The 27,602-nt window shown below is 42.9% G+C and overlaps 1 protein-coding gene across 4 annotated transcripts; it reads right to left on the reverse strand.

The window, feature by feature from the left end:
• Positions 1-1,488: 1,488 nt before the first annotated feature.
• LLPH (LLP homolog, long-term synaptic facilitation factor) lies at positions 1,489-17,317 on the reverse strand. 4 transcript variants are annotated; one of them, XM_086919036.1, is made up of 3 exons: positions 17,252-17,317; positions 5,194-5,410; positions 1,489-4,566 (listed from the first exon to the last, which is right to left on the reverse strand). In XM_086919036.1, the coding sequence occupies exons 2-3, from the start codon at positions 5,399-5,401 to the stop codon at positions 4,400-4,402; spliced, it is 375 nt and encodes a 124-aa protein (XP_086775162.1). In that variant the 5' UTR covers positions 5,402-5,410; positions 17,252-17,317; the 3' UTR covers positions 1,489-4,399. The 4 variants fall into 4 exon arrangements, with proteins under 4 accessions (XP_086775162.1, XP_086775163.1, XP_086775164.1 ...); XM_086919037.1 differs by having other exon boundaries at positions 1,489-4,563; positions 5,194-5,417; XM_086919038.1 differs by having other exon boundaries at positions 1,489-4,563; positions 17,252-17,313.
• Positions 17,318-27,602: the final 10,285 nt, after the last annotated feature.

Raw genomic sequence — 27,602 nt, forward strand, 5'->3', positions numbered from 1 at the left:
AGCTCATTTTGACAGCTTGGCCCTGAAGAATGCCGGTGAATTGTCACCTGACGGCAGAAACATGTTGGCCCTAATACTTTCCACGCATACTGTACAGTGATTCTTTCACACTGTTACCACACTGTTCTTAATCTGACGTCTAGGTGAATACCATTAAACATTTTCTTCACCTTGACGGTCATCTTAATTATCACCACTACACTTTTTACTTTTTTGCACTGCACTATATCAGCACCACTTGCGGAGAGGACACATGCAATTTCTGTACTATGGCCTAGTGAAATAAAGCCAATACATCAAGGCTTGGATACACAGACCTGGTTCAAGATGTCCTAAATGACGAAGTTCCGCCATATGGGTGGGCTGATAGGACTTATACAAGTACCTGACTGTGTCTCACCACAATGTGGTAGTTGATTTTTTGTAGTTCACTTATGGTAGGCTCCACTCAGCCCCTTCGAGACCTTCAAGTTTTTTTGTTGTATAAGTATAGTTCAGTAGGGGTACGAACTTGAATGGTCGATAAATATAGTCCCTTAGACCCTCTTTTCACAGTTTTTCCTACCTAAATATGCTCCCCTTATCCCTCAATTGCTGGACAGGGACAGGCGGTCGATCGGCGATGTAGCTAGGTTATGCCCATTACTCTTTTGGAGTCGCAGTAGGCGGACCCCTGAGCTGCTTTCTTATGCCGAAGCTCTCACCGAGATAATCTGCCTAGACACTGGCAGCAAAATAGGCTGGATTTCGAATGTAAAAAAAAAAAATGTTGACAGCCACTGGACTCCAAGCCTATTGGGATAGTCAGGAACCCCCAAGGAGAGACTAGCTCAAACACCTATATTGGGAATGGGTGGACCAACGGGAGAACCGAAAGCCTAATGTGGGCAAATAACAGAATTTTACTCTCATGAACAATTTAGACATCTTGAGCCCTTCCTCAACATAATCCAGGTCCCTGGTGACAGGATGTTGTACATACATTTTAGGTTTGGAACCCTCCCTGTTCGTGAGACAACTGCGAAATGGCACTCAAGAAATGGAAAAGACTGCCCATGCTGCAAAGCCCAGACAGAAAGTACTGCCCGTGTAATGTTCGCCTGCCCGGCATATAACACCTCACGGGCTAAATGGCGAAAATTGATTTGCCATCAATTGGGCACACGGAATCACCACACAGCATTGCGCATTCTTAGGTCCGATTCTAGACCTCTTTTAGCATGCTGTGTAGCAAGGTTTTTAGGACAGGCATGGATTATTTAGGTGGACAGCGCTTTCAAGAATGGCATAGTTTTAATTTAAATACGGTTGTGACACATTTGTCAATACTAAATCTGTTCTAATTCTTATGCACAAGCACTTTACCTGTTAATTTTTGCTGCTACATCAAGAAAAATTCTAAAAAATTATGCATATTCATGATTTATCTTTAAGTTGAAGTGCTTACTGTTTTTATTGTAGATTTGCATTCGATCCATCAATTGCAGATTTGTCTCGGTTTTATTGTTTAATCATCTGAATCTGACAGGTACTATTACGCAAAGGGCCCAATTGATTACCATGTTATATTGCCTGTTTATATAAGCTCAAAATGCAGCAAGTTTGTATTTCTCTTTTTTTTTTTAAATGGTTTTTGTTTAACTATAGCTTTTATTACATTTTCTCTCAAATAAAGCTTATACAGCAACATCATAAACATTGCGAGGGGTGTAAAGAACACTTCCAGATGTGTAAAGGAGTTGAATGAGGGGCAGTCAACATAAAAACAAGAGAGAGTGTGGCAAGGTGAATGAGGTACAGGAGGTGAAGAAAAAAAAAAAAGAAAAGAAGACTTGGGGGAATTGGGGAATGCAGCTGTGGCCAAGGAGATATTAGTGTGTTGCGGGAGCACCAGGCACATGCTAATGTGTGACCTGCTGTAAAGGCAAAATGTTTTAAGTGCAAGAAAACTCGGCATGTCTGCCAAGTTTGCAAGTCTGAGTGAAAAAAGCATGGGCAAATAATTTGTGAATGCTGTGAGTCACTGTCACTGCGACTACTCAGACGAGTATGAAGAAAACAAGAGTTGAAGTCCTGGTGGTGTGAGAGGATGTCATAGCTGAAAGGGAGGGTATCGTCCTACAAAATGTGTATTGAAGGTCAATGAGAAAGACGTCCCTGTATGGGCAGAGTCGTTTTCACTGTACACACCAATCTACAAAGTACTGCAGGAGAGTCTGGATGGCTGTAGGGAATGCCTACCTGACATTGAACCAGAAGAGTATTATTGTGTGAAACTTCCATTGATAGGATATTTTGATTGCAAGATAGCTTACAAGGATAGATGTACGGGAGAATTGTGCACGTGGTGGAAAAGGGGATTTTTTGGAGAGAGCAAAAGGCTTTGAGCAACATTCTCAACTCCAATCACCATGACCAGGTTTTGTTTACGCGGGAGGCGGGTAAACTTAAGAAGAGAGCAAAGCATCCCAAGTTGTTCGCCAAGGAGTTTGGGTGCTTAAAAAAATATGAGCACCGAATTATTGTTAAATCAGGGTGCACTCCTAAAGTGTACAAAGTGAAGAATGTTCCTCTCGCACTAGGAGAGCAACTCAAGAGGAGCTTGATAGTTTGTGTGGCAGGGGCGAATGAGCCAATAAATTGTTGCAGTGGCTCAGTCCCATTGTCCTGGCCTTAAGTCCAAAGGAAAACTGCACGTGTGTTGATTTGAGGGACCTCAATCACAATATATGGATTTACCTTCACCCTTTGCAGCACAGAAACAAGATGAGCACTAGGGTTAACGTTGCCCAGTACATTTCATCTAAAGGCCTGCCCAGTGCTTACCACCAAGTGCAGCTGCATCCTGTGTCAAAACACCTCACAACATTCATAACGCCTGAAGATGCTTTTCAGTCTGTGCGAATGCAGTTTAGGATGGCGTCAGCATCAGCTATCTTCCAGAGGGTTGTGAGTGGTGTACTGAAGGGTATTCTAAACATGCTGGTCTTCCAGGATGAGATCTTAGTTTCGGGTGTTGATGTGGCATTTTACAAGCATGTTCTAGGGGTTTGCTCTGTAAGTTACAAATAGCCGGTTGGCTGTCAGCCTGGACAAATACACATTTGTGGTGACGCAGGTGGAGTACTTGGGATGCATGTTGTCAGGGAAGGGTTGAAACCCAAGATGAAGTTACGCAAGGCCATCAAATTCGCCTTAAAACAACACATATGGTACTTTTTCCATTTCTGAATTGAAAATCATGGATTACTTGATTTTGGGCCAAAGCAAATCAATAATTCCAAAGTTGATGGCAAAACAAATTCAAATAAGGTTGGTAATTTCCCCGGGAAAGCGGGCAACAGCCCAAGTATTGTTTAGTGTTCCCATACCTTTTACCAGTACTATTACAACAAAAGCATGGATACCTCACATGTGATGGAGGTATAGACCTCACATCAAGGGGCTATTTTGATATTTCAAAGAAAGAATAATCCAAACTCCTCAAAGAGATGACATAAAAGATTTCAGCAAAACAGAAAACTGCAAAAACACTTCACAAAATTGGACCCCAGATGAAGTATGTAGCCCTGGGCATCTGTGTTGGCAGGAACACATACAGGCACTTAAAAAAAGAGGAACACAGAGCTTCTTAAAACTAACCGACCAAAAAGAAGCCAGGGAGAAGAGAACTTGCTAGCTCAAGTCAGCAGTTTCTTTAGAATGAGAGAAAGGTGAAAAAGCACAAGATTTGGAAACACCACAACATTAAAATGTAAGAGAGGGAACTGTGAAACGAAATCAAGGAGCTAATGTTAAAGAGAACGGTAGATAAAACAAGCAAGCATTTACTGAGAAAAAAAACTACTAAGGACAAGTTTATTCACATGAAAGCCAACTCATTTCCGGTATAGGCTAAAGATGACAAGTAGCATTTGAAGACAAATATATATACTGTATTAAAGTACAAAATTTGTTTTTACACAAAATTACAGTTGCTTTTTAAAATCATATAACATTATTTTGCCATACTTTGTCCCCCTAGCTTGCCCTCCTCTTGTGTAATCAGCCTTAGATGATATGTTTCAGTTAATGTTCCATTTTCTGATAAGAAATATTGGTGCAAACAGTAAGCGGAGCCACAATTCAAAATGCAACAAAGGCAACGCAGTACTTAAAATAGTCTGGATTATATATCAACAAGAGCTGGTGTACATGAAGGGAAAAAAACAACAATCCACTATATAAATTGATCTGTGAGCTGGTCAACTCTAAAGAGCATTGCTGAACTTCCAAGTTGTAGCAATCACCCATTAAGTACCACTTGCAGGAAGCTGTTGTAATCAATGCTGCAGGACTGATTGGCAATGGTGTCTTAACTTGTATGCAGAACGGGAACAGTCTTGTTTATTTAAAGAGACTACCATTGTACATTTTTTGATTGTTTGTTCTTGCCTTTTGCTTTTACTCTTTGCCTCTTCAGCTTCTTTCTCTGTCTGGGATTCATCCACACTGGATACTGTCCATGTTCGTCTAAAAGGCTCTTTTTGTTTCTTTTGTTATCAGTGTCCATCTTGCAACCTTCTTCTGAAAACAATAAGAAGTGGTTTAAATATGAATACCTACCAATATACTCTTGTATGAGTAGATACTGTTAGGAGAAAAGAACAGAAAGTCTTGCCTTGCTTAATTTCTATTAGAACATCTCTCAAGAGCAATACATGTTAGGCCAGAAAAATCAGTGTTAATATATGCACATTAAATTAGATTATTCGAAAGTAATACAGATATTACACCTAGTTTCCAGAGTCAGGACTGTGAATACAGCAAGTGTACCATAAGGCACAGCAATACTATATACGGGTTAGTCATTCACAATGAAACTAGGCCAGGACAAACTGGGTATTCAAAATGTCTATCAGCTTACTAAAACAGTATCTATCAAATGGTACAAAGCTGATATTGCTGATTTTGTAGCATGCTGTAATTCTATTTTGAATTCTTGTGAGGCCGAATTCACATACTGAAGAATACTGAACCCACATACTGAAGAATACTGAACCCACCTTCCATATAAACGTTTCCAAACCACATTAAGAACGAGAGTGTAGGAAAAACAGTGGCATCACATATTATGCCAGCTTTAAAACCGCCTAGATAGAAAAGTGTCAGAAATGTTAAACGTAAAAAAAAAATTCTAACTAGCGTACACACCGTCTGGCACACTTGCTTCAGTGTCTGTTTTCTCGATGAGTTTCTCCGGCGCCACAACTGTTGCAATTTCTTTGACTTCTTCCATTAAGACATCACCACCGCCATTCGATAGAACAGTTTTCAGTCGAACAAGCTCCTTGGGTGCATTCTTTTTCCTCTTTTCAGCACGCATCTTTCGCTTCCACTTACTTCTTAAACTTTTTGCCATTGTGTGGCTCTGTAAACTGAGGTTCCCAAATAGAAATATTGAGCTGATTAACCTTCATATTGTGATACTACATAAAAGCATGTGTAAGCGCACTAGTGTTGAATAAACGTAATGAAAGAACAGAAAAAAAATAAGGCAGCACTATTCAAATAAAAAATGGATAGTGGATGACGTCAGTTTTGGAGTGCCAACTCGTTTTACCAGTTAAACTGCCACCTGACAAGAACACTAATGACTTGCATAGAACTTCAGCACGTCAAGTTATACTGAAGACCGAACTGGTGTTTATGTTCCAAATCTATGAACTGCACCTAATCCCATCGCCCCACACCCCCAATTTAATCATGTGTTGTCATGGCTGCTTAATCCTTTTCTTTGTGTAGGTAAAATACCTTGTTCAACAAGATAAAATGGTGACAACCGTGGTTGCTGTCATACCCAAAAGATTAGTGGGTGATAAGTGTATAAAATGACCAATGCATTTTAATCAGTATTGAATAAAGTCAAGTCACTACTGCAAGCAATGCTAACTTACACCAAGCACAATAACTTGCCAGATCTTGTTTAACAAACCAATAGGCAAAATTAACTTCATCAGGGTGTTCATATAAAGTGCTGTTAAAAAATATGTTTCAACACGGAGTTCGAGCAAACCACAACACATGCAATTCAGTGTGACTTATTTAAAGTCAATAAAGTGTATAGAGCATTAAACCATGCATCGACAAAGCCAATAGGTGTATCTTTGGCAAGTTGGAATGACAGTTTTTTGTTTTTTATTATTATTTACCACAAAGCATGTCACAAAAAACAAAAAGGAAAAGAAAAATAGGAAGCATGAAGGCCAAATGTGGCGGCCATATACCTGTAATAAAAACTTGACTAACAAATTAACCATTGGTGTGATTTTAATACAAGAGTTGTGGTGTTTTCTAGAAAACAAGTGTACTTGGAACAAATTAGAAACCCTGTTTAGTTTAATGCCCATTGCAGGAAAATAGGACTCCATTTGAAGTACTGTAATCTGAAATAGTTTGAACACACAAGGGTGCCTAAAATACACAAAACAGTTTAAAAAAAAAAACAGATTTTAAAAAGCATTTGCAAAGGATAAGTACTAGCACTAAAGCACACTTTTTTTTATTAAGCAGACGTGTACATGTGATCAGGAAAGGTGCCGACACTCCCAATGGAAGGGAGCCGATGGCTGAAGAGGAGTGCCCCCCCCCCCCCCCACACACGGTTGTATCGTGTGGTGGGTGGAAGCACAATTTGATTCACACTTAGACTAACGGATCAAAATATGAACCCAAATCTGCTCTGTAAACACATGCATTTTTATTATTAAATGTTTTACTACAGGCTACCAAACAAAACAACTAAATCTGCCACTGGGCCCGACCTACAATCAACCTACTACTCATTGCTAATGTGCCTAATGCACCAGGAAAGAACATCTCATGGTATAGCATGCCTACTTTCTGAGTCCAGGTTGAATTAAAATCAATACACTGAGCCCTAAATCAGATGTCTAAAAGTGTCTATGACACACATTTCTTTGGGTAAAAGTATTGCATCCTCTGTATGAATAAAGCTAAAAAAAAAAATGTGTTAAAGTGTTGCAAGCTTTTGTACTAACCCACCTAGGAATTCTTAGGTCCTATTCAATGAAGACTTCTATTTTGATCACAAAATCAATGACACTCTGAAAAGCTGCCTTACAACTCTTTACTAAGGACTGCAGTCCAGCACGACTCAAGGCTGAAAAAGAAGTCAAAACCAACAGTTTTGGTCTCATCTAGGAAAAAATACTAAAACATCTTCAATGCAGGGTTACTAAAATCCCATATATACTACACTACACAGAATCTAAAGGCAGAAAGCCTTGATGTGCACGAGTTAAAAAAAGAAACATTGCAAGAACATTTCCACTTTGAGAGCACAACCCTGGCTTGCTAGACACCACAACATCCAAATCAAAATTATCTAAAATATGAATATGGTTGCAGGGCAAGAGATCCCTTACACATCCATAGGTTTGAGTCAAGTTGAAAGACATTGAGAAAGCACCCTACCTGCACTGGAGTTCTGCCCATGAAACAAGTTAAACACACAAGATGATAGACGGAATGTTGCACAATGGCAAAACATTACCCCCCAGTCACAGATCTGGGTTTAATCCATCGTTATTTTGCTCACCAAGCCACCCCAGTTCAGACATGGGCATGTGCAAATCAGTCTTGACCCTGTGCCTCATGGGAACAGTCCAGACCGAACTGCCAAGCCATGTCTTTCCTGGACCGGAATCAAGCATCCTAGGACCGATTTCTGGCTATCAGCCTTCATCAGCCAGGATAGCTTGACTCCAGTGGCGTAGTGAGCACAGGACCCACGTTTGGGCATACCCCAATTTGCATCCCATGAGGGCTGGATGTTCCCATGAGGCACAGGGTCAAGGCTGATTTGCATATGGCCATGTCGGAACTGGGGTGGTGTGCAAAAAAACTATGGATTTAGGCCAGATCTCTGTACTGGGGTGAATGTATGACATTGTTCTGCATTCTGTCCAACTGTTGTTTTTACATGGAACAAGTTGGCACAACCGTAAGGTGCCAACCAATGCAACAAAAACCCACAAAAAGTTGGCAATCTGCACCTTTAAGGTGACTTTTCAGACTTCTTATCCAAACAAGAATACAAGTGTTTGCGTCTCCGGAAGCAATACATCTGGAATCAGGGCATCTGGAAAACTTTGTCCCTTGAAAGTGAGGCACTAGTTCCACTGTGCTCTAAACATCACAGGGATCCAACAAATGTAACCAGAACTGATTACGCTACCAGGTGGAGTTTTATTTAACCAGGTGACAATCCTGTACACTGTCAAGCTACTTCGTCCATCTTTTTCAAAGAGCCATAGGTCGGGCACATGATATATATAGTGTTGTTCCTGTAAATACATTTCCTGAAGACCACGGTGCAGCAAAACACATTAATGGAAGGAATGTTTAAATTACAGTCAGCCACTGGCTGTTACTTGAGGCCACATACTAGACCATTGTTTTTCACTGACTATGCCACTCTAGGCAGGGATCTGCCATATGTAAGTCAGTCTTGGTCCTACTACAATAGGAACAACCCGTACAGAATAGCAATGCCAGGTCCTCTTGAAATTAGAACACAAGTAACCACACATGGATTTCAGCCTATGTAGGCTTCATCAATGAAGTTATGCTTGAGTTCTGTGGCACATCAGTGCATACCTGTCCCACAAAGGAAGGCTACTGCAAAATATAAACAAATTGACAGAAGTAATGCTTGGATTAATCTAAGCCACTACAGATTGCTAGGGAAGCAATGAAAACCTCATTTGTTGGTATTGAAGATATTATTTCCAAGCTCCCTGTTACACTATCTAGAATGCAACTGTTAAAAAATCCAAAATGAAAAACATTCTAAAAAGGTCCAAGAATGGGAAACTGAAATGTTAGGAATTTTAAATAATTTATTCTTCACATGCTAAACAAGGTTCCTTCACCCAAGCTTCGAGCCACCTGGGGTGCAGTGGGGAAGCAGGTCATATTGGGCTCCCAAACTAGCACTGACAACACCAATAGGTCTTGCCTATGTGATATTTATTGGCTTTGCTACTGTTTTCTTACAGTTATGTTGCAAATGGCTGTAGGTAATAAAATGTAAGTAATATAAAAAAGCACTATGACAGCCAGCATAATAGAGATTTTTTATATTCAGAATTGGTGCACTGAAGTTAGCGCTGTTGTACAATATGGCTAAAAATAACATTAACAAAGCCACTAGACCTCACATAGGCAAGACCTATTGGCTTTGCCATTGCTTGGTTTGGAATTTCATGTGGTAAGTTGTAAGTATATAGTGTTTACACTGGCTGAACAGCTAATGTTCTAGAATGGAAAATGCCTTGCCAAGGTTTTAGTGTGTCCAGATTCAGAAGCATTTTAGGACCATACAAAAAAATGTGCAATATATATATATATGCGCTGCATTCAACATAAGTTGTAGGTAGACAATAGTAGGTAGACAATAAAATCCAATAGGTAACAGCTTTCATTACAGTGATGCTTTAGGCCGTGTTACTTTGGGTGCAATGGTTACAAAAGCACCAATAAAGCACGCCTGACTGATTGTTTAGTAGTAAAACATAACAATATTTGGTGGGTTGTCCTTAAACTTTGGGCACCTCTGCCACTGCATCGTTCAAATCTAATTGCACTTGTGACTGTTTGTTTGATAGTAAAATATAACAATAATTGGTGTTCAGTAGGTTTCCTAGAGATTTTGGCTCCTGTACCATTCAAATCATGGACCTTGTGCCTTCAAGGTAACTGCACTTGTGACTGCTTGTTTAGTAGTAACATATTGCAATGATCAGTGAGTTTTCTAACCGACTGGGCCCTGTGCCTCAACCTGCTACACCAGTAAAATCAGAACCCTAGTGCCAGCAAGTTCAAAAATAGGAAATCATTTATATCCAATAATATATGTGTTCCGAAGAAGGCACAGTTGCAGACAGAATACAAAATTGAGTTGCTAAACTTAAGCACAAACGTTTTCATAAAAAGCACCTTTAAACTTATCCAGCTCTCCAAAAGTAGTTGCCACAGATGTCAAATAAAGCATATGCTTTACACATCAAAGTTAAAGCCATGCATTGTTAAATTGTATTATGTAATTTCCTGTGAACAGATATCCTGTGCTTGAAAGTGAATGGGCCTTAAACAGGGTAAATTGTCCAAGATTACCATAGGTTAGGCTGATGAAGAGACCGAAATGTGTTTTTTCCCACTTTGTTTCTAAAAATGCAGTTTCACAGATTAACACCATCGATGCTAGTGTTATTTTCCTCCTGTGCTGGAAGGCTTTGATCCCCATTGTTCATGACGAGCTCAGCTCGTCATGAGTGTATGGAGGTGTACATCATGACGAGCTGAGCTCGTCATGAGCGTCCAAGGAGTTAAATGGACTTACCATAGAAAATGAATTTTGCAAAAAACATGCAAAATGTTTTGTGCAACTGAAGAGCAAGATACCTTTTCAGATGGTTGTGTCTAAAATGAAACAGAAAACAGAAAACAAGTATTGGCATAGCCAATAGGTCTTGCCTTCGGGATCTTTTAAGTTTTTAGTTATGTTTCATATTATTGTATGTGAAAGTTTTAACAACTAAAAAGTGAGAGCGGGGGTGCAGAGAGTAGAGGCAGGGTGCTGTGGCATAGAGCTAAGCAGGGAGAAGGTACTGGAAACACTGGGTAAGAGCGGGGGGAGGTAGAGCCGGACAAGCAGAGGGCACAGGAAGCAGGCCATATGTGTGCCTAAACGATCGTCATACAGACATTGCATATCTGCAATCACGCTCGAAGTGCTTGCATTTTATCTTTGCTTGTCCACAAAAATCACGCCGAAATAACGAACTAAAGCCCACCATCACCATATGCAAAGAGATCTGTAAACGTGACTGGCAACTGGAGGAACCCAATAGCAGGACCCACATTGCTTTATTTTCTATTACTTGACACCGTATAGTCACATAAGTGATGTCTGTACCCCAGTCCATCCTGGCATCTGGTCTCTGGATTCCTTTCTTATGCAGCAACAACTCAAGTCCCAGATCCCCAAGAGCGGGCAACTTCCTGCTACATTCAGAAGTGATGTGCGCTTCTCACACAGGCTTAATACTGAGGCAATACACTTTCAACCACACTCCCCGCACGGTGTAACGCCTACTGTTTTCTTCCACTGCATAAGTAAGCCAGGGTGTAACAAAACTTCAGCACTAGCTAATTTTTTCACAGGATTTTCTACAGATTGTGCTCTTCCCAACCCTTGAATTTTGGGCCCTAAAACAATTGAAGGCAAGTAGTGGGAACAGATAGCCCGGCCAAAGCGTTAGTTAACAAAGTAAATATGCCGAACCTCAGTAAATTAGACACTTGCATTAAATTAAGAAACATCAAGAAAAGCTCAGCAAAGCTGCGGATGGACTGATTACCGGTAAAAATATTGTCAGCAGGAGTCCCCAGTTACACAGAAGAGATCATGCAATTGTATTACAGATTCACAGCTGCCAAGAACAGAACTAATCAAGTCCTCCTTAAGCCGAAAACCCACAAAAGAGATCCGAGGGTTGTGGTAATCTGCAATTAATCACTTCAACCTAAACAGAATGACCAATAGTCACAATCACTAGTCTAAATCTGTGAGGGAAACATTTAGAAATCTGAGTCTGTGCTAGTAACGAGGCATGCTAGCATCACTCGAATAGTTTATTCATGTATAGTTTTGTTTACCAGTAGCACAAAGCAAGTCTTCACGCTATAGAATACACAAACACTGCTCTCGAGCACTTTCAGAAACAAAACGTCAACAAGCATTGGCCATGAAAGTCATAACGATCGCTGTGAAAGCAAAAGTGATTGCAATGATGTGCTAAAACCCGCAAAGGAAGCGCGTGCAGCAGCGCGCGTGCTTGTTGCGCGTTCTAGTAAGCTGGTCGCCGCTTTGGGAGCACTTCCCAAAGCCCCTACTAAATGTCTCTCCGAGCAGCGCATGAGCGCTGACTCAGCCAGACCTAAAAAGGACACAAGCAGGCCCAATGGATGCTGCATTCCTCTTTCCTATAAAAAACGCTCTCACTTTGAATTTACCCGAAAGCAATAGAAACACCAGGTTCCTGCGAAAGCACAGCTTGAGATTTGACTTTTGTCTTTGAATGCTCAGCAAATGTTACGAGACAAGAACAAGACTTAAAGGTATGTTTATGGAAGAATACTGCAAACACTGCTTTAGCATGGGGAGGTACAAATCCAACCTCAACCTACACAGCCTAAAGCAAATAAAGTCAGCAAATGGGTAGCCAGAAAACGTAAGTTACAAACCACTCCGCTAATAGCAAGCCATGGTTGGAATGCATTTCCAGGCCAACTTACTGAAATACCCCAAGTTGTCTTGCATACCAGACATCTGCGCAGTCTGCTAGTCAGCAAACTAAAAAAACGGTTATCTGGTTCTGGGTGAGAGCAAGACATAGTACCTGTAAAATTGAGCAGACCACTTTAACCCCTTCCCTGCTGGCCCGTTTCCGCCCCTGTGCTGTAAACAAATGAACAGGGGCGGGTCATGACGAACCCCAGCAGTCATCAGCACACGAGCACTGTAGTGCATGACGGCTGGGGTTCGTCATCAGCATGGAAGGGGTTAAGTGAGGCACTCCATAAGATAAAGGCAAAGCTCAATTGCAAACAAGACTTTGCACACATGGAGATCAGGTTGATGGAGAAACACCATAAGAAAGGATGCAGATATGACTCATTTGAGAAAAGAACGTGATGTTTGGTTGGGGAGGGAGGTGGAAGATACAAAAATCCAGATTAGGGTGGAATGAGGAGTTAAAGCCCAAGAAGGGGGGCAGGGGCATAAACAGAAAGCGAGAAAAGTGTGTGAAGGAAGTCATGGCTGAACAAATATCAAACTAGAACGGAGGCCACCCCGCAGCCAAATCAAAGGGGTTATTCACAGCGCCAATTCAAAAGGCGCTCAAGAATAAGAGAAAGCACAGTGTACTGTAGAAATTATTTTTCAGCACTTTCCATGTAAGAAACAGTAGGTAATTCTTTAAATTGTTGTATTGTGACGAGTGTGCTGTTAAGCTGGTAGTTATATTTTCTTGATCAATAATAAAAGTTTTGAGCATCCCAACAGAAAAGAAAAATCAATTTCGTACAGATGCTTGCGTTTCATGTACTTCTATTTTATACATAGTATTTTCAGACTGTTCTGCATTTTTTCATACCAAGTTCTTTCAGCCGTATCCTCCATAATCAAGAACTATTTTCATTTGAGAAATCGAATGAGAGAAAGTAAGAGGGGGAGATCTATAACTAGGAGCGGAGTCAGAAGTGAGAAGCAGGAGGGAACATAAGTAAACATTCAATGTTATTTTCTCAGTCGAGTCAGTTTTATTGCAATCACAGTTTTTTTTTTTTGTAGGTTGGTATGGGGAGTGGGGGAAAAAATCGGTTCAAATTGCCAATAACAATATATAATGCCCCGGTTACTTACCGGTAATCTTCATTACTCCGAGTCCTTGTCTTGCTCGCCACAGTATAAACACATGAGCCTCCGGCTCCCACAGAAACTCCAAGATAACTTTTCTCGATCTAGTCTCCCTCCTCCAAGATGGCCCCCAGTGGCTCCAGCCAATCCCATAAAGGGATACAGAAATCTCCCAAACGACCTGAACAACCAAGCCGCAGACATGAAGCCACCACCAGGGCCGGGAGGGAAGGGAAACTATACTGTGGCGAGGAAGACAAGGACTCAGAGTAGCTTCATGCAAGGAAAACAGGCCACAATACAAATGCAGTGAAACACAGTTTAACCTCATAAGTGCTGCGCCCAGTCCAACGGCCGACGGCACCACTACCTCGGGAGTGCTGCCGTCGGCCGTTGGGACGTTCCAGCTGCACCTGCACAATGGAACGTTCAGCACTGGAGCTGGACGTTCCATAGCAGCTAAGGTGTTAATAACAAGAGGCAAAGCAACCAAAAAGGAAAAACAACTCAAGGAATGCCAGCAGATAGTACAGAAGAGGCAAAGGAAACAGAACTCCCACCCCCAACCTGAAGACGGTAATGGGACATGAAGGTATGAGGGGACGACCAAGTGGCAGCCCTGCAAACATCCTCCATGGAGACCCCCTTGAAAGCAGCCCACGACACAGCAACAGACCTGGTGGACCGACCCTGAACAGGAAGAGAGGGAACCTCAGAAACAGAACCATACGCCAACAGAATGGCCTCCTTAATCCAATGACTGACCGTGGATAGGGAGGGCTTCAGGCCCTGACGGGCATACCAAAATTGACAAACAAATTGACCACCTTACAAATGGAAGACGTGTGTGAAAAATAAAATCAATAAGGCACGACGAACATCCAAGAGGTGCAAAAGGCAATCCTCAGCTGAGGAAGGATCAGGGCAAAGAACCGGAAGAACCACTTCCGCAGACCGGCGAAAATATGAATCCACTTTAGGCACAAATATAGGATGAGGGCGCAGGACCAAACGATCCGACAAAATAACCAAAAACGGGGCAGACCGCAGGAAAGCTCCCAACTCCCCAATACGCCTGGCAAAAGCAATAGCCACAAGAAACACGACCTTGAGCGTCAAAAACTTCAAATCCACCTATTCCAACGGCTCGAAAGGAGCCACCTGCAAGGAACGCAACACCAAAGGAAGGTCCCAAGGAGGAGGACACAGGATAGGACGGGGACGTTGGAAAAACAGATTTAAAAACTTGTGCTACCAAAGGAGAAATCGAGATACAGACTAACTTCCCCCCTGTCTAATGCCCAAGGACATAAGGGGCTGCTCAAGCAAGACCCCAGCCCCACTCACCTGAACACCAGGGAGATAGCACTCTGAGTAGTGAAGAAAAGAACAGGTTGTTTTGGTGATTTCTGTATCCCTTTATGGGATTGGCTGTAACCACTGGGGGCCATCTTGGAGGAGGGAGACTAGAGCAAGAAAAGTTATACTTGGAGTTTATGTGGGAGCCGGAGGCTCATGTGTTTATACTGTGGCGAGGAAGACGGACCAGGAGGTAATGAAGGTTTGCATCTTTATGTAGTCCCTGGTTTACTGTGATATTTCAAGATCATTCCGCTCTTGTTTTCGTAGGGTGGTTTCCAAATCCCCACCCTGTGGGTTTCTGTTGAGTGTTTCCACATTCTGATACAATCACGAAGAGTAGTTATTATTTGTACATCAGTTCGTGACAACACACGAAGAATAATATACAACAGAAGACCCCCGTAGAACCCCCATGCGGGTTGGAATTATCACTGCATACTGATTGAAAGAGAACAGATCTGGAAATAGCCTTGAAAAAGTCGTGGGTTACATTCCCAATTACGACGAAAACACGTGTCGTCTGTGTGGAAAGTTTCCAGTGAACACGAATAAACACAAACTGATGTACCAATAATAACTACTCTTCATGATTGTATCAGAATGTGGAAACACTTTTATATATAACATTATTGTGACTTACGTGTGCTAAGGAGTGTTATAGTTTGTGTAAGGCTTGTGCCGCGTTTGGAAGGATTAAAGTGGTTCCTTCTACCTTTTAGCACCGTCAGATATAACCTCTAAAGTCAAATCAATTGTGATATTTTCTAAGTGGCGCCAGCTAACCTATACCAAACCACTGCTTGTGTTTAACTTGGTTTCTGTTGAGTGTTTCGATCCACTGAAGGTAGGAATCTATGGTTGGGGTGGCATCTCTCAGCGGCAAGAACTTAGTATAAAAAGGCACAGGTCAGGCTGCAAATACTACGTATAAAATAAAAAGACATAAAACACAAGCATCTGTATGGAAGGAAATATAATTACCAGGAAAACAGCACACTCAGCACAATTCGAGTTTACTTATGAGGAGGAGTTGTCCTAACCCCTTAGGAATGTCAAGTAGTTTTCCAACAGATTGCAAGTAACAATCTTCAAAGCATTGGAGGTAAGGAGGTAGAAGCTCGGGCATACAGGTCTTCAGTAATCTCAATCTTAAAATTCTGTCAAGGAGGGCAGAATGTACTCAGATTTGACTGTTGATCACTAACCACAGGGGACTCATGTTTCGCTTTTCCTGAGCTAAATCTTTGGATGACAACTTGCCTGTATGCGGTGTCTTAAAAGGGTAGTATCAAAATAGAGGGTGTGCTGAAGACCAAGATCCTAAGAAAGGGAGACCTAGGAGATTTCGGTTTACTATTCACATGAATAAACACGTTGGATGCCACATCAACTACTTTGAGACAAGAAAAAATGTAAACGTATGGTTCGAAGCATGCTTTTCTATCCGCCTCTAAATCGTAATTAAAAACACCAATTTCAATATCGTGCTACTGAGAAGAATTCTGCTACTTTTTCAGTCAGTTTCATGTGTCACACCTAATTGAACTGACCTGGGTTTTGGGGGCTATTGAGCATACACTACAATAATATTTGAAAGCACCAACAAGAAGGCAATCACAAAGCTTCAATGTCCACAAATCCAAGTTGATGAAATCGGAACATGGGTTTCCGGACTTCAAAGAACGTCAGTGACTCCCAGTAGCGGAAAGAACGCACTTCAAGCTAATTTGCATAGCGCCCCAGGTCTCCATACACTTACAGATCCGTTTCCTGTAGTATAGTGTTAATCGCAACCTAGGCACTAGCAAGTTATCTAGTCTATCTGCTCAACTCCGGGATGTACTGTGCCCAGATTTCATAAGCTTACTCAATACTACCATTTTTTTCAAACGGCCTATTCAACGTTTCCCATGCACACTCCGCTACGCTTCTGGGAGCTAGGTACCCTCTCCACGGGCCCCAAAGAGATCAAACGAACACATGTATCTGTGAACGGAGTAACTGCAGACCAAGAAGCCAAAAAAACAGACACCTGGACGCCTCCACTGAGGAAAGAGACAAGGCGAACTAATAACTTCCTGTACTACCAAGTAGCTACTGTCGCAAGATGGGTATGAAGACGAAATAAATAATAAAGGTGGCGGAATCATTCGGAAAGATGGAAAGAACATATGTTAGAGAACACGTCGGGTGAAAACAACGATAAAACAAGAAAGGGGTGGCATACGTTTTCAGAGACGTGGAAGGTAAGGAGTCCAACGAAGAGGTTAATTGGTGTTGAAAGGTGCACAGAAGGCATACGAAGTTGTCATACCCTTGCTACTAAGACACACTGACTGCGCCCCGACACCTGGGTGATTGTAGGAGCGGCACGTCACTGTACAAGAGAAAAGCACTCACCTTACCTACGCTTCCCTTACTACGCACCCTGGAACTGCTTCTTGTTTTTGAGACACGAGGTCCGCCTCTCACTGATTACATTACGTGTGGAAACGTAACCCGCATGCGACCGGAAAGGAGACGCACGTCAGGGCATCAGTCTAGGGAAACGAGTCGGACATGTTAAAAGGGTAAATGTCTCATTACCAACTGTACCAAACCCAAATCAGAATGCTAGCCAGACTTTTATGGTTAATTTATAACATATGGGCTAAATGACACGGCATCTTTGTTTTATACCTACTTAACTCCCTTTGGGATATTAATCTAATGTAAGCAAGTACCTTAATCTCGGGGAGTAATAAAATGGTGTCGTTTTTCCAAAATTATTACTTTGGTTGAAAAGGCAATATAATAAGGTTGCTGTCCAAAACTGTGTGTCTGGCGGCTAGCTTCCAGAATTGCATTCCACAAGCAAAGCCAACGGCAATAGGTCTCAGCAAGGCGCGATATTGGATAGACACTGTCTTTCATCCATGTTTATTAGCGAGCAAAGCGGCGGGGCGGGAGAATGGGGGAGGGCATGCGAGTCAAGCAACACAAAGGAGGAGGAGCTATAAAGTGAAACAACACAGATTGGGCGGTAGGAGAGAAGGTAAACCAGCAAAATAAGGGGTGGGACAAGCAAAACAACACAGAAGTGGCTGGTAGTTGGGCAAGAGCCCGTGCTCGATCTAAACCCTGAAATTAAGAAAGAGTGAACAGAGACACTGAAAGAAGGGGGGTGGGTGGGGGAGAAGGAGGAGGCAGAGGTAGGGTTACCAACTTGGCAGGGTGCAAATTCAGGACGGTCAGTGTAAAAATTCAGGACAAAGAGTCAAAATTCAGGACAAAAATTCAGGACAGAAGGTCAAAATTCAGGACAAAAATTAGGGACGAAACATACGTTTTACAGACATATCAGAGAAGGTGGCACAATAATATGTAAGTAAGTAAATAGACAACCAAAATAAATACGAGTCAAAATAAGTTTAAATAAGGTTGATCCAATCGTGCACTTCAGTTTTTCAGTATGCGCGCAACTTTGCAAAGCAACATCGGGCCCTTTCTGCAATCAAGATTTGTGCTAGTAACAATAAACATTAATAAATAGTATTTTTTATTTGTATGTTGAAATCTGTGTACAGTGAAAACGGTGTTAGTTATTTTATTTGTATTTTCTACAGCATGGCGCCAAGACAAAAGCAGAATGCTTTGCCCTAGTCCCATGCAGGAGAAGGCACTCCACATGCTGTCACTAATCAGCTGCAGTCACAGACTGACAATGGGCCGCTCCACAGTCTGCACAAGGGAGGCACAAGGGAGGCCCGGGAGGGGCGGCTGCAGAGAGCCTCTACAGTTTAAAAGATAAGAGCGAGAGGCCAGAGTGAAATCTTTTTAACTCACGGGACCTTTAGCCATCAGCACAGCTTTTGGGGGAAAAAACGTGCACGCTTTGCATTACTTCCAATGGCAACGCATGCACGTCTGGCGATTTCCCATTTCGATTTTAGTATGATGTCTGTAAGGCGTCCGTAATTTGGGATCCCAAAATTACGGGCGCCTTGTGGACATCATATTAAAATGACAGACGGTCCGTGAAATTTACGTACGGTTGGTCACCCTAGGCAGAGGCGGGCGGCCTTTTCGGGGGGGGGGGCAGACAGGCACCTGAATGACAGACTGCAGATAACGGTTCATCCCACTTAGTATAAATGCCAATAGACCCGATCTTTCAATAGAAGTCAATGGGGGAAATATATTCTCCCGATTATTATTTTTTCATCTCCAACTCTTTTCCTTTAAAAGATGTTGGCATGTATGCACTAAGCAAGAGTCACATTCTCTGCACAAATGAAACCAGTACAGGAAATTAAAATAACCCAAGCAAGTTCTCCTGAAATTCCAGCCTACCGCAACTGTCACGTGTCATGACCTGGATTCACTTTGACTGGCTCAAGCTCTTTTCTGCTCTCAGGGTGATCCTGAGCAAGTCTCTGCGTTAATCTGTGTGATATGTCCAATCACTTTGTTGAAGCAGTGAAAGGTGTCTTAGACCTCAGTTTGTACTATCTGAGCCCCTGTTGATATTGCAGCTGAGACCCGAAGTTTTGTATCCAGAGTTTTCAAGTGATAAATCTCATCAGGCCTGGACCCTTAGTCAACCCTGACAAGTTTCCCAGATTCATAGCTGCCAAGTTTTAAGATTGCTTATGTGTGACATTTTCGTAATTTCATTGTAATTAGAGTGACATTCAACAATTATGAGTGACACTTTCTCGGGAGCAAAAATCAAGCAGTCGAGGGAAACATATATATCAGAAATTGCAGCCTTTTCAGCAACGGGAAACTTCAAGAAGATTTTAACAATATTGAAAAGCACCAGAAATGGAAGGGCAATATCTGACATGAAACACAGACTGCAAACTTGCCACATTTTAAGAGTGCTTATGTGTGACATTTTCAAGGTTTCAGGGTACTTATGAATTACATTCAACTGCTAAATATATGGCACTAAGAGTGACACTTTTTTGCAAGCAAAATCAACAAATTAAGTACATGGAAACAGATAAACATAAGAAATTACACTCACTTGAGCAAGGACAAGCTATGAAAAGAACTTGAAACTTCTGCAAAACACCTGATCCTACTGTAAAACGATTGAATACCCACAATCTACTCACATCTTACATGATTTTACACTTGTTGTGATCATTACTGCTTCTTGCAGAGCCACAAACAAATTGCATTTGACAGTGTAAAATTGCCAGATAACGTTTGCCTATGGAACACCTTATAGCAGCTAGTTCAGCAATCCAACTCCTTTTCTTATTGTAACTGAACCTTATTGCGGGCTCTCTTCCTAAACACAAACATCACTGCACTGATTCTTGTGTTTGCTTCATAGTGTAACATGCCACTTACCAACAGGAAAATCCTGCCTGGGGCTGTAGTTTCTAAGCTGCAGTGGGGAACTCACTGCTGACAGCTGGTTTTCTCAGAGCTGCTCACAGACAGTGTGGCGCTCGAGTCAGTGGGGCAGTCCATACATCACAGTGCACTGACCGGGGCCAAAAGGGCACATCTCTCAGCAGCAAAACTTAAGTTGCAGTGTGCGCTCGTGGGTGTCTTTTAAAAATAGCGCTCACCGTACCAGGAAACAAGTGGAGTACTTTATATTGCATAGGCCTTGCCAGAGTCACAGCAGGGAATGTCTTCCTGGGGGCCCGGCAGGACTTGTAAAAAAATGCCTGATACTGTCTGGAGTTAATCGTGCCCCATCCACTGATGGAGCCAGCCAGGCTTTGGAGGAAGAGTGCATTGAAAGGAGCCTGCCCTGATAAAAACGAGTATTATTTATATCCTAACAGTTACCAGCTGCCTATGCTGGCGGGAGGTATCATAAAGAGGAAGCGAAGACCGAGTTTCAGGGCCTATCTATATGTAGAATAGCTTCAGTCAGTAATAGCAGGGGCATTAAGGGAGGCATAGTGAGAAACAGGAGTCAGGCCAGGAGCTTCCTGCCTGGAAACCAGAACGCCAGGGGAAAGCAAGATGCGTCAAGCCTCAACAGGGGGCCGACCCGCACTAGACACAGTCCACTGAAGGAGGCATATCCTGAAGCGCCTGCGAGTAGACAGCAGAGCCGGCTTCCTCTACAGCCCTGGGTCAGAGTATCAGTTTGGTATAAGGGATGGAGAGGCTGCCAGGGTACGCAGCACGCACCAGAGATCTCGCAGGGCCGGCGGCAGGGGCCGATGCCAGAGGTAACGGAAAGTGGCCACGCTCTAAAGTGATATTAAAAGCTATAAAACAGAGAGTTATTACGAACAAGCTACACTCAGGGATTGGTAAAAGATAACTGGCTCACTAGAGTCTGAGGTTTTCTGTGGTAGTTTGGTTGTCTAGTAGAGGTCACGCACGCCTCACATTTGCAGTTTATTGCGACGTCTTGCACACTAGTACCTCAGCCGGGTGACGTCAGGCGTGGCTGTAGTCGTCAGTGAGTGACTCAGCTAGGCCACGGGTGGGAATTTTCCGGCAGGCAATTGAGATACATTGTAGCAGCAGTGCACAACTTGATTAACTGTTTATTGAGCCCGTTCTCATGCTGGTGGCAGCGCCCGGGCCGGCAAGTGCGTGGGGAGCAGCAGAGCCTGCGCAGGTTTGACTGGCGTGCGCTATAGCAGCCTGGCGAGGCGAGTTACTCAGCGCTGGTACAGGCACCAGAGAGTCAGTAGTGTGGCATTAAAAAGCATAACCATGCATTTCAGTGTGGTGATGTGGAACACCACACTGAAATCGTTAGAGTCACGCCTGATGTGTGATTCTTGGCTGGCCTGCAGATCTATGCATGATATGCTGTTCTAGTCCAGGTTTTTTCTTTGAATTTGGGTTTTTTTTTGTCTTATTTATTGCATTATAAAACAGGACTACAAGACCCACAATTCAAAGACAAAAACTGAACTGGAGCAATATATCACACATGGACCTGGGAAACTTGACAGCTATGCTTATTTGATTCCTTGACCTCCAGCTTCTATGTAAACAGAGGGTGCCACGGTCTATATAAAGTTCCTATAAAAGTGTTGTACCTCTGAAGCCCACGCTGCACATTTTGTTCCTGGGTAGTTACCTGGTGGAGGGCTATGCTGAGTAAGACCCAGCCTAGGAAGTTTGGTAGAACCTGAAATCTAGTGCCCAGTTAGTTCAAAGCAATCACACGATAGCAACACCACCCAGAGAGCACTAAGAAGAAACATCAATGTGACGGAGCTTTGCTCTAATGACGTAAACCGGATGTTATGTTTTTTCCTTGTTGTTTTGTCTGATGTACACCAGGCTGTCCCATCCCCCGGAACCAGGAATGGATTAACTTGCAGACATATGCACATTGACTGTGGAGCAGCGCAAGTTAGGCTCCACCATTACACGTCACAGAAGCACAAGATTTACGTGCACTCAGCACTATACACTCTGTGTGCCTCAACTTCATTAACATGAAGTGAAGCACTCAAATTTACTTTTGAAGTGTATTAACTGTAGTAAACTAGACTTATGAGCGTGTGCATATTAATGGTTGGCTTAATCATGAAACAGGTAGTTCTCAAACAGCTGCGGCTCCTCAGCTATGGCCGAGGAGCATCGCCCCACCTGCCAGCACCTAAAAAAATTAAACAATACTAGACCCTTGTTTATTATCGTTATTTAGGTCTCGCCTACGCAGCGCGCATTTGTTGCTTCGGAAAAAGACCTTCAGCCATCGGCACAGCTTTGGGGGAAAAAACGTGCACGCTTTGCATTACTTCCAATGGCAACGCATGCAAGTCTGGCGATTACCTTGCGGGAGCGAGCTTTCAAACCATGTGTTAATTACAAACATATGGTTTCTGCTAGCTCCTAAAAGGGAAACAGGCGCAGGCCCCCTCCTCTCACCCCTCCCCTGCTTCCTCCTTTCAGCGCGAGGCGCGCATGCTTGTTTAATGATTCTGTAAATAATCCCTCAGAATGGCATTGTGACCAATCCCATGTAGCGTGAAATGTAGCGCCTCCCTGCTGAAGTGCTGTAAAGTTGGGTGTTATCATATCTGGTCTCACAAGGAAGGACCTTCCGTTGTCTCATCATTCATATCTTGACTTCCGTACATGTCCTCTTTGTAAGTGTATGTACAAGTGAACAAGCGGCGTTCGCGCCGCGAAACGCGTCTCAGGCATCTGGCTGCAATAAATATTTGAAGCACCGAAAAACAATTGGGTCCGTGTCCTGCTTTGATCCAGCGTGGAGCAAGCGTGGGTTCTGAATACAGGATTTGTAATATATATATATATATATATATATATCGTTGTATATATGTATACATATTAGAGTTGTGCTCCAAATGAGTAAGAAAGTGCTACCTCCAATGGAACGCCTGAACTGAAAAGCCCTCCTTAGATACATTTGTAATGTAAAGCGTTGGAAAATTTGTATAGCGCTTCCTACCCCTGAAGATGCCATGAAGCACTGTATTGAGCCAGATATACAAAGGGAGTAAGTTTGTTGTCTATACTGGAGTGTAGTAGTAGTCACCCTGAGACACTGGTGCTAAACCACTACACCCATTAAGGATACAGCACGTTAACCACACGCCGCCCCAAGGCCCAGAGAAAGGGCTCCACACATGCCATAGAGCTAAAGTCATGAATACACCAAATTACAAATATCGGGTCTCCAAGCCAAGTGCAGGCAGGTCCACGGGTCCTGTTTTATCTTTTAATTCTGGCAACTTTTGTTTTTTCCTTGCGACAGTGGTGTAGCGTATTTACTCCAGTGCCCAGTTGCTCTGTGCAAGACTGTAACATGCAGTGCTCTTTTTATTTATTTATTTATATTCTTATAAAGCGCATCAGCTATCCACATGGGGTTTCTCGGTGCTGATCTATAAGGTAAGGTGATATAGCCACTGTTTAAAATAACCAGGTCTTCGGCTCTTTTCAAAATGCACGAAGTGTGGTACATTTTCTTGTTTTGCCCTTCTGGCCGAGCAGTGTTTAGTCATCAGAAGAACATTATCTCACAGAGGATAATTGGCCTGTGAAAAAGGGCTGCTCCCATTTTAATGTAAATCGAAATGTGTACGTCACACAGGCATCACACCTTGCTGCACATCACAAAAGGAAGGGGTTTCAAATGTCCAGTGCTTCAAGTGTGTCCGCGCAGCATGCCACAACTGGGCCTGCTGCGTGGACACATCTGAATATCTAAAGCACACATTTACTATCTCAGCCAATTGGGGCCTACAGCAGCCGGAAAACGTAAGCAATAATGATTACCTGTGACTTTCTGCCCCTCTTCTACTTCGCTGCCCCCGAAGAGGCGCAGGGGGGTCAGTCTGTATGAAGTCCTGGGTAATCTGACCTCCAGCCTTCTAAACAAAGGCTACTTAGCGCAGCTCCCCACCCCCACCCTCACATGGAGCTTGTGAGATCTTTCATTTAAAAAAGTGAATTACAAAAGGAAATAGGTGAATCTCGGCCAGTGCTCCAAAAGGGCAGGTAACATAGATTATCTTTACACAGCGTGTCACACCCCACCTCTGGCACTTCATACCGCACCTCTGTCGTATCTAAACACTATAAATGGAGTATCACATTACACTTTTATTGCACTCAGAGTACTGATATCCAAAGAATACAAGGGGGTATTAGCCTTTGAAACTTTGAAGCTGTGCCCTGCCTTTCACATGATTAATAAGGAAGGTTCAACACACAGAGCCACTATGTTTCCATACAGTTTATTTTGTTTATTACTTACAAAATTAAGATAGTTCCATATTTTATCATTAAGTTCAGTCTTTTAATTCCCGCCAACTCCCGTTTTGCAGCATGAATGCCACTTTCTTCGGGTTTCAGTTCTACGGAATGTGTACTTGTCATCCATAGAGATTTCTAGGGTAAACGCATAGTATATCAACAATCTGGCCTTCTCTTGCACCACTCGTGAAGAGCCGACTACTAGTGCTTTCAGTTCACACTAACGTGATGTGTGATAATATTACTTTGACAATATTGGAGGTGACGACTTTTTATCCGATGCCTGTAGATTGCGTGTCCTACACCCTTCTTACAGAACAGCACCAGACTAATCATGAAAAATAGCTGAATAAGAAGGTAGGCGGGCAAGAAGAGCCCCAGAACATCTGTAAGAGTCGGACCTTTGTTGGACTCAATGAGCATTCCTGATGCTGGGCACAGAAAGTTAAAAGGTCTGTTTCTCTCCAAACTGCCCAGGATATTGCAGCATGGATTAGGACATTTTGCTGCACAATAACAACATTGTACTTCTAACTGTTGCGTTTTTTGCTGCATTTTTGTAATCCTTACCTTTTCATATTTCTGGCTCATGATTTAAGAAGTATTGCAAAATCCTTCAGTGAGCGTTTCTTAGATGTGCTTTAAAGAATCATTTCCTAACAAAGGAGAGAGGAGACGAGCCATTCAGCTCCTACATGTCTGATGAGCAGGCTTCAATTTTACTTTTTTAATATTATTAGTTACTAACACGTTAGCGGATAGGCCTGCACATATTACTTAGCAATTCGGCACAGGCAGCAACAAAAATGAGGCAGGGATTTTTTTTTTAAAATCAATCTGTTTTGGCAAGTACAAAACGTTTTAAAATCTAATACTTTGCTGGGAACGTCCAGGCTCATTCTGTGCTGTCTCGCCTGACCGCTTCTACTGTCTGGCAACATCTAGTAAACAAAATAATATGTAAACAAGCATTGGTATAGCCAATAGGTCTTGTCTTTGGTACCTTATAAGTGTTTAGCCATGCAACAGTTGATGTTGTTGCACCAAGGATATTGTGCTGCATAACTAAATACTTATATGGTCCAAAAGGCAAGACCTATTGGCTATGCCAATGCTTGTTTCTCTTGGAGCAGAGACTGGAGGCGGGGCCAGGGTGATGACAGACTGGTGGAGGAGTGTTGGGCACTGCTATTCAGTGCGCATGATGGTCTGGCCTGCCGTCTCAGGCCGGCCAAACCATCCTACGCTCTGAAGCTCTATCCAACCCCAGCTGCATTGCCTGGTTGGGGAGAGCTGGCACAGGCTCCCGGTCTAACTCTGAGCGCAAATCATTGGCGAGGCATGTAAGTGTTTTCTTTTATTTATTTTATGTCTGTCTGCCCTCCCCCTTCTCCCTGCCACACCTCCATTCAGTCGACACACCGGCCACTACTGTCTGACGTATTTCATGTTTTAGGTTGTATTGCATTCGTTGAAAATGCATTTCATATGTAACGATGAACACATTTATTTTTGTTGCATTTCTTTTGAAGTTATACCTGTACATATAATCATGTGTTTTAAATGGACATTACAAATGTTTAACCAATGTTAGCATAACTAGGCCTTTATTTCTTAACACGAACTGTGTATTGCTTGCTCTGCTTGCTCTTTTCCATTGCAGGTCTATTTTCATGATCTCGAAGCTAGTAAAAGAAGTATTATTTATTAGAGATAGTGAGGCCGGAGAAGAGAAGTCTTGGTCAGAACGTGACAATATAATGAACAAAAGAAGCCTCCTAGTCATTGTGTATCAGGAATGTAGGGAACTCAAGGTTGCCGAGGCTATCCAAGTTCTGTGGGGTCTGGAGACAATTGTACCTGTGGAGTTGAACTTCTACCTCTGGAGTTGAACACCATTGGTCCATGGAGGGGTGGTGTGAGATATGGCTGATGATGAAGTATCTGCGTTTTTCAATTAGTGTTAATACTGTTAGACATTAGGAGAGTACCTTTCAGCCTTAGAGAGGTACATACCTCTCTGCTTTAGTTTTGCATGATTGTGGATTTACGCTAACAGTATTTCCCTGCTTTAAAATACTTTCTACTGAAGTTCTTGCTATGCTTTCACCTTCCTGCATTTCTAAATTCCTCTGAGACCTTTTATTTCAAATCATCCTCATGCTAGATTAAGAGCCTTACCAGATCCTGATTATCATGTCCCTACTAATCTGAAACATAGTTACCTCTTTCTTGTAATCCTTGCACATTGAGGGACAGAGGAGGCTTTCAGAGAAAGCACACTGACCTCCTGGGGCCATGGTTTGGATTGAAGAGTCTAATGAGGCCTCATTGGGATATTGAGACTCGGATATCTGGGCGCACCATTGGAACGCAAGATGTGCAACCAAATCCCCAGACCTGAAGGATGACAATCTGGTTGTGCTGTGTTGTATATAAAAAAAGGAACCCACTTAGCTTTGGAGAGAACAGGGGCTCTAAGGCCACAGTACTTAGAGTCCAAGCTGGGTATCAGGCAAGGGGCTGGAGGGGCAGGGGGGGCGGGGTGACTGGCTGACACAGCTCAGACTCAGGACCTGGTCAGAGCTTCTGAACCCAAACAAGCAGGGGAGATCCTCGGGCCTTCAGGAACCTGTCCCGGGCACTTTGCCACACAGGGGGCCAGAGAAGGGAGCCCCGGGCCATAGGGATTCCACCTCTGGGCCAGCAGGACTGCTGATCCAGGCCCCAGTCAGAGCTTCTGAACCCAATCAATCAGAGTACAGTGCTGGCTCAACTGCCCCAAGCAGGCCACCCTGCATGGGGATATCAGCATTGCATCCCTGTCAGCTCTCTGGGAAGCAGGGTCAGCGGAAAGGCCCATCTGATAGGACTGGATGGCAGTCACAGACTCAGGCCTGTGGGACTCTAAGTCAGGACAGCCCAGGCCCTTGGAGCACCAGGGGAGAAAGACTGGTTGACAATGGGGTCCATCATACCTTGTTCCTAATAATCCAAAGGAAGGCTACCTACCTTTCATATAATCCATGCACACAGAGTG

The sequence above is a fragment of the Lissotriton vulgaris genome, chromosome 1_1, assembly GCF_964263255.1.
Source record: "Lissotriton vulgaris chromosome 1_1, aLisVul1.2, whole genome shotgun sequence".
NCBI classification, from domain to species: Eukaryota; Metazoa; Chordata; class Amphibia; order Caudata; family Salamandridae; genus Lissotriton; species Lissotriton vulgaris.

What these genes read in the sequence shown, in the direction of transcription:
- LLPH (XM_086919036.1), bottom strand. Translation starts at nt 5,401, where the DNA reads ATGGCAAAAAGTTTAAGAAGTAAGTGGAAGCGAAAGATGCGTGCTGAA. An exon ending in TGAAGCAAGTGTGCCAGACG is followed by an intron (nt 4,567 to 5,193) that starts GTGTGTACGCTA and finishes TATTGTTTTCAG; the next exon opens with AAGAAGGTTGCAAGATGGAC.